Genomic DNA, 7,568 nt, shown 5'->3' with positions numbered 1-7,568 from the left:
CAGCCATGCTTTGACCAAATGCCTTAAAAAATGCCATTGTTTTAGGGCCTGACTGTTCTCTCAAGGTGAGGGGCCACCGCAGAAAAGGACTCGCCCATCAATACCTCATATAATTGAGGGATTTGGAGCAAGATTCCAGGTGCCAAGCACAGGACTATATGAAAGAAGACAAAATGTCAAGGCCTGTTTAGCTCTTTAAAAGCTAAAACCAGCCCTTTTAATTGAGCCTTGACACAGATTGGCATCCATTTCTATTCCAACAAAAACATCTAGCCCCTGTCAACAAAATGGAAGTGACATTTCACACAAGTTGTAAGTTTCTGAATGCTTTTCAAGGCAGCCCCGTATAGAGCAACTTACAGCAGTCTAACCTGGAGCTCTCCGTGGCACAAATAACTGTGGCAAGAGCTGATTTTATCAGGAGGCAGTCTTGGCTAGTGGTACCAGCTGAAGCTTCTCATGCCAACTTGTGCATCCAGCACAAATACAGGATCAGAGATCACCCTAAAGCCATGGGCCTGATCCTGCAGCAGTTGAGAACACAGCGCCTTCCTCTGGGCTTCTTGAGGCGGAGTCTGTTCACCTATTGTGTCATCCCATTTTGGCCACAACAGGTGTAAAAATGCAGACAAGGAATTTAAAGCTGCAAACTCCTTAAGGTAGCAAACTTTATCTACACACTTACCTAGGAGCAAACCCCACTGAACTTTACATCTGGGTAGACATGCTGTAGATGGGAGAAAGCCCCACATACAGAAATTCAGTAGCATTTGCTTTCCGAGCCAGGAAAGGATTTTTTAACACACATATTTCACACACATATTTAACATACAGTGCTTTTTTTCCTGGGGGGACGCAGGTATACACATACCCCTAAACATTTTGTGAATCTTTATACTTTAGTCCATTTACTGTATTTCTCCCCCCCCCAATTTGAACTATAAAAATGGTGGTTTTCTTGAGTCCAAATGAGAGTACCCCTAAACATGTTTAAAGAAAAAAAGCACTGCACCTATAGCTGTATCTCTGGGCATTACATTTTCTTTTTTGCATGTAAATATTTTATTGCAACGCAAAGGCACCTTGTCCCTTGGTAACACCTTCAAGGGCTGCAGATCGTTGAGAACCCGTGGAACTTTCCCCCCTCCCCTTTAAAAATCGGACTTCTTTCAATCCCCTTGCTGAAGCCAGAAAGCCTCAGCTGTTTCCCTATCAGCGAGCAAACGGGGCGGAGCCTTTGCGCTTCTCGCGGAGGGAGGTCCCTGGAAGAGCCTCCCGGGCTGCCTATAAAAGCCCCTGTTCGGGCGCACCCAGCTCAGATCGCTCTTTTTCCTGGCCTTCGCTCCTTTGCTCTTGCTTCAACAGTGCTTGAACGGAGCAGGATCGCGGCCGCCGCCCCATCATCTTCATCCTTAAACCAGCCAGTCCAGTCGCCGATTTGCACCATGAGTTCCCAGGTCCGCCAGAACTACGACGCCCAGAGCGAAGCCGGAGTGAACCGCTTGGTCAACCAGTTTCTCCATGCCAGCTACAACTACCTGTCCCTGGTGAGCGTCCAGAAGGGAGGGGAGGAGGCGAAGCCGCGGCTTTTAATAATCTCTTGCTAATCTTTTTGGTCTCTCTTTACATTGGGTATGCGATTGTTGCTCCGTTTTGCTTTTCCACGGGTACGTGGCAGGTAGAAATCCAGCAGGTGCGGTTTTCCTTTCTGGTAAGGGTGTGTTGCTTTCTCGCAGCATCTTTTAGTCTGCTGGATGCCAGCCAGGTGCCCTCCGGGAGATTTGGACTACAACTCCCATCAGCCCTAGCGAGCACAGTTGTAAAAGGGAATTGTAGCCCCAAAGCATCTTACAGGGTGCAAGGATGACAATGGGTAGTGCAGGGACTTGTTTTTTTAAGCTCTAAACCTACTGAGGGTGGCTTTTCTCTCAAAAATTCTAAACAATAAAAGGGTCCCTCTTTAGGGGAGTTCAGCACTTAGGGGTTTCAGGTGAATTACCTTTTCAGTCAGGGAAATCTGATGGCTTAATCTTTCCAGCTATTGACTGATCAATGGGCGTTTGCCTTCCAACAGCACAGTCTTTTCTAAATAGTGCATCATTTTTGGGGGTTATAGAAAAGGGCATTTTTCAAAAAAATCTCCCCCCCGTGTTGCTTTCTTTCCAGTGTTGCTACTTCACCTCAGTTCAGAAAGCTGCCTTTGTCTGATGGCTGGCAATGGCTTTTTGGGTTCTCATTGGCTACGTCTGTATCTTGCCTGCCCTTGAAAGAGATGGAGCAGGCAGGTGCCTGGCTCTCCTTGTTCCTAAATCTCCTGGTCTAGCTGTTGCGTCTTGCTAAATAGGAGTAGAGTGGACCTGGCAGCCATGATTGCGTGGGACATATTTTTTCATGTCAACATCTTGGAGAGCTCCCTCCGCTGTCCTCGAGATCAGGGGTGGGGAATCTTCTGACTGAGGGCAACACTGCTCCCCAGAGTAATATTCCAGGAGCCACATGCCAGTAATGTTTGTAGGAGGGAAGCAGAGGCCAAAAAACTATTTGAGGGGAAGAATGTGCTTTTTTTAAAAAAAAGGAGACTAGCGTGTGTACAGCTTCTGTCTCCATTTTGTTCCCTCCCTATTGGGTCTGCTGCCTGCTTCTTTCTTCATCCCTTCCCTCCATTGTGGGCTGTGGCAAAGTCCACTGCCCTCCTGTTTACCCACTGCTGAGTTCCCCATGAGTTGTGTGGTCTGAACAAACAACATCATGAAGATATAGCGTTAATGATTTAAAAACAGCAACCCTAGCCTCTCCACCTGTATGCCTAAAAGGCCTGAAATGGAGGCGCCATCCAGTCTGTCTCTTGAATTCCTCTTGTGTGGGTTAAATTGGGCTGGGGTAATTATAGCTAGATTTAGATAAATCCTAAAATATTGCCATTGCGTTTGTTAGGTAAGTTAACTTGCCCTGGTTTCCAGCCAAGGAATGTTGCTGTCTCTGAGGGATCTCTATACACTTCATAAATCATAACAGTTCCTTTGTGAGGAACCATTGCAACATTTGGAGTTTTTTAGTTTGGGGAAAAGGCGATTAATGGGAAGGAACAGGGTAGAGGTGTGTAAAATTATTAATGATGTGCAGAAACTGGCTAAGGAGATTTTCTCCTCCCATTACGACACCAGTTTGTTTGGTACAGTGGTACCTTGGGTTGCAGACGCTTCAGGTTACAGACTAACCCAGAAATAGTACCTCGGGTTAAGAACTTTGCTTCAGGATGAGAACAGAAATTGCGTGGCGGCAGCAGGAGGCCCCATTAGCTAAAGTGGTACCTCAGGTTAAGAACAGTTTCAGGTTAAGAACTGACCTCCAGAACGAATTAAGTTCTTAACCCAAGGTACCACTGTATAGTGGTTGGCGTTGGACTAGGACCTGGGAGACCAGGGTTCAGATCCCTAGGCCACGAAGCTCACTGGGTAACCGGATTGTTTTGAGAATAGAATGGGTATGGGGAGACCACCTTGGGTTCTTGGAGGAAGGGTGCAATATAAATATAATAATGTAATAAATAAAAGCTGGTTGCATTTTTAAACTTGAGTGTACATTTCCCCACATTTTTATGTCTGGGCCAATAGGCATTTTACTGTATTTTCAATGGCCTATGGCTACAAACAGTAAATATTTATTGGATTGGAACTGGGAACATTTTGTGTTCATTTCTAGTTCTTCTTTGAGTAAATCTTGAGTCTGAGCCCTTGCCTTTTCCCCTCCCTTTCAGGGTTTTTACTTCACCCGGGATGACGTGGCCTTATCCAAGTTCTCATCCTTCTTCCGGCACCTCTCTGAGGAGAAGCACGAACAAGCAGAGAAGCTCCTGACCTTCCAGAACCGCCGTGGAGGCAGAGTTGTCCTGCAGGATGTCAAAGTGAGAATGCGGATGGCTTGGACAGGAGGGGTTTTGTGCTGGTGGATCAAGGCCGCAGTCATGGGCAGGAGGAATGGGAGTGGCAGAAATAATCTCCGCTTTCCCCCTTCAAAGCTTGGGCTTCCTCTTGACTTGCTGGGTGTGTTGTAACAGCTTTTCCATAGCACACTGTTATGTTTATGAATTGCATTTTAAAGTGTGCGTTGTATGCCCACCTCCCGGGAAACTTAGCGCTCCCAATAAGCTCTCTAAGGTACACCTGTTTATTGCTTCATCAACATTGTAGCTTCATCTGTTCCCATCTGATGAATTGGGGGTGGATTAGTGGTATGAAATGCAAGCAGCTGCTTTGTTCTGCAAGTCTGACTGGATAATGTTAGCAGCTGTGCATGGAAAGAACAAGTGCAACTAAATGTTGCATTGTATCTTCAGAGTAGGAGTGCTCCTGTTCAGGGTACCATGCCCACATCCAGGATCTTAAAAGAAATTCAAGGAAGGGCATTCCTTCACCTCCTTTTCCCCACTAAAACATTATGTTGCTACTGAGCATGCCCAGTTCTCACCGGGTTGCATTTTGGCTGCTTTAGGCTTTATTCTTATAGAGAAAAAGTACTTCTGCTAACATTGGGCTTCTCCCATGCTGTCCTCCCGGCTCCCAATTTAGCTCCATTTCTGTTGGCACCAGTGGGCTGTTGATGCTGAAGGTGTAGAACATTGCAGAACGGGATGTAAGGGCTGCTGGGCATGAAGGTGCTGCAATTGGCAGCCTCTCTCATGAGTGTTCTCTGCTGTTAACTTCAGAAACCAGAACGTGACGAGTGGACCAATGGAGCTGCTGCCATGGATGCGGCCCTTCAGCTGGAGAAGAATTTGAACAAGGCTCTGCTGGACTTGCACCAGGTTGCCACCAGCCACACGGATCCCCATGTAAGTCTTGCTGGAAGAAGCTAACGTGGTTGGGTTGGGGGTCATGTCGCCTTTCCTATCAGTGCCCACTAATCAACTACATAAAACGGGAAGTGCCTCAAAATTGGTATACTGTTTTGTGTGTGTGTTAAAAGTTTGGGGACCACTGACTATGCAGACTAGCTTAATTCTGGTGAATGGCGAGAGCCAAAGTACTTACCGCACACCAGTCGATTGAACAGGTCTACTAAACATTTAAAGTCTTCCTAGATTTGTGTACAGGTTTGTTTAAGGACTAGACAACTTTGTAAGAATAAAGATGGCTGGACTGCTGAATTCTTTGTGCCCAGTGCCATGGGATATATGCAACCATAATGAGATATCTTACCTGCATTAATTTCCAGAAGGGTGTTTGTTGCAGCAAAAATAAGTCCTTGTGGTACCTTAAAAGGCAGCACTATTAGTCTGAGTTGAGCTCCCAGATGCCAGTTTGGCTGATTTCCCATTGAATTGTGAGCTCCAGTTTTCTATGGCCAACCTTCTCTTCCTCTCTCCTCCCAAGCTGTGTGACTTCCTGGAGACCCATTTCCTGGATGAGGAGGTGAAACTGATCAAGAAGCTTGGGGACCACGTGACCAACCTCAAGCGTGTGCGTGCCAAAGACGAGGGCCTTGGTGAATACCTCTTTGACCGTCTCACCCTGGGAGAGTCCAGTGACTGAATCCAGAGGTGCTGGTTCCCTCCCGACTCCTGCAGCCTCTTCCGCCAGAAGTGTGTGCTGCTTTGTGTGTGTTACCCTGTTCTCTCAAAAGCTGGCTGCTTAATCAGTGAGGCCTCTGTAACCCTGTCCATCTACAGGGAGGGAAAAGTCTGTAACTGGCATTAAATAAACTTGGCATTAAGCACTACTACTTTGCGTGGCTTGTATGTATAACTACCGGGGTATGATGGCGTGATGCTTGGGCAGTCAGAAGAGTCACTTAATACTGGAATGTATCTGACTTCAGATGCAAAAAAAAGTTACATTTTCAGATTAGAGCAAAATTGTCCCATACAGCATTCTGCAACCAATCAAGACATGAATCTCCTGCTATGTTGCTGGCAGATACTATTCACTGGTCCAGTAGTCTACCATGTTGGTAGGTAAGAGTTTAGTTTGGACAGCCAAATCTACCTCATCCTTCATGCTTAAAGTGGCATGCATAGTTTTTTCTCTTTCATTCCCTATTCTTTGCCACAACCTTATGATGTAGACTTAAGTAGGGGGTGGAAAGTCATTGGGTGGCCCTGCCTCAGCCTCCCCCAACCTGGTGCTCTCTGGATTTGTTGGGGACTATTACATTTTCCACCAGTGTAGGTACTGGCAGTGATGGATGTGGAGCTGAAACCCTGCCCTAGTACACACTGCAGGGGGAATGAATTACTTCCATCTGTCCTGAATTCCATTGCAACTCACATTCTGACTGCATTGGAGAAGGGAAAAATTCTATGAAGATGAGACCTACAAGGGACCCCTCACTCTAATTTACCTTCTACCTACCCCTCAAGTAGTATGTGGGTGGCTCAACTTGGTACTTTTTAATTGATTGTTTTGCAACTGTGGGGCTGGGTGTTGTGCATCTTGGGTTGAGATCCTACTTTTTCAGGCAAGGCTCTAAATTAAAAATCGGGGTTGAGAGCTGCCTTCTCCCAAGAGAGACCATTCGGTCTAGTCTTGTACTATCAGTGCTTTGCCAACTGTGTGCAATATTGCAATGTATGTTAAACCAGTATTTGCTAGCCAAGATAATCTGAAGCAGAGATTAGCATGAGCAGACCTTGGGCCCCACTGCCAGCAAACCACGTGCTCCTCCTCTTCCCACTGAACTCTGGAGCACCATCCACCTCCAAAAGGTGCTTTTCCTTCTGAAGAAAAGACCCCTTTTCCCATTTCACTTTCATAGCCACTGTACTGGAACACACTTTTTCAAAGCAAAATTTATTCTTTAAATATTTGAGTTGTGTCTCGCAAGCAGCTTTTGTTCTTCAGAATTGATTCTCCACACCAGGGGGAGGGGGAGAGACAAGAGACCAAAAACAAAAACCTCAAGCATATTTCAACAACCATAAATAAAATCTCTAGGGTTTTCTTTGGGGGGTGGGGTGGGGGTAGAAGAGACTGGATAAAAGGGTGTTGGCTCATGAGGGACCTTCAACCAAAGGGAGTCCCTTCTCAATAAGTAGGGTTGGTGAGAAGGGGAGAACTGGCTCATGATCCAAGCATAGGAGGTCAGGCAGTCCATAGGAACAGGAGGCACAATCAGAGGGGTTTTTTAAAAAAGTGATTTTCCTTCCTTGTTGCCAAAGTTGGCAGCAGATGCAGAACTGAAGTGACTCGTGTGTGTTGGCATTTTGCTATACCCACGAGGTAGTCTCTCTTGTGCTGGACAGAATACCCCCATGCCAACTATAGTTAAATGTCTTACACCCTTTCAGAAGCATTCCTTCTGCTGCTCTGAACAAATCAGGAACCTGCTTTGGACATGCAGCCCTCCTGCATCATCACTGCCACCCCAGGCTCAGAGTTTGCAACACAGCGGCCCAGAATGTCATAGCACGCTCTGATCTCAACGGCTACCTCCTGTCTTCAAGACCCCCAATATGACAGCCATGGGGGGGCAGCTTCTCTCCACATATTATAGACAGCAGGGTCACCCTATGAAGAGCAGCTGGGGGCTACAACCGAAGCACACTCTACAATGCCAGCAGCTTGCCTATC

The 7,568-nt window shown here is 46.5% G+C and overlaps 1 protein-coding gene across 1 annotated transcript; it reads left to right on the top strand.

Annotated features, from left to right (window-relative positions):
- Positions 1–1,303: 1,303 nt before the first annotated feature.
- LOC128399970 (ferritin light chain, oocyte isoform-like) lies at positions 1,304–5,718 on the top strand. Its single transcript, XM_053361868.1, has 4 exons — positions 1,304–1,547; positions 3,758–3,904; positions 4,706–4,831; positions 5,373–5,718. The coding sequence occupies exons 1-4, from the start codon at positions 1,446–1,448 to the stop codon at positions 5,529–5,531; spliced, it is 534 nt and encodes a 177-aa protein (XP_053217843.1). The 5' UTR covers positions 1,304–1,445; the 3' UTR covers positions 5,532–5,718.
- Positions 5,719–7,568: the final 1,850 nt, after the last annotated feature.

This window comes from Podarcis raffonei, chromosome 13 (assembly GCF_027172205.1).
Source record: "Podarcis raffonei isolate rPodRaf1 chromosome 13, rPodRaf1.pri, whole genome shotgun sequence".
NCBI lineage: Eukaryota > Metazoa > Chordata > Lepidosauria > Squamata > Lacertidae > Podarcis > Podarcis raffonei.
Note: the sequence above shows the minus strand (reverse complement) of the source record. Positions and strands in the feature narration are given on the sequence as shown.

What these genes read in the sequence shown, in the direction of transcription:
- LOC128399970 (XM_053361868.1), top strand. Translation starts at nt 1,446, where the DNA reads ATGAGTTCCCAGGTCCGCCAGAACTACGACGCCCAGAGCGAAGCCGGA. An exon ending in GCTACAACTACCTGTCCCTG is followed by an intron (nt 1,548 to 3,757) that starts GTGAGCGTCCAG and finishes CCTCCCTTTCAG; the next exon opens with GGTTTTTACTTCACCCGGGA. An exon ending in TTGTCCTGCAGGATGTCAAA is followed by an intron (nt 3,905 to 4,705) that starts GTGAGAATGCGG and finishes TGTTAACTTCAG; the next exon opens with AAACCAGAACGTGACGAGTG.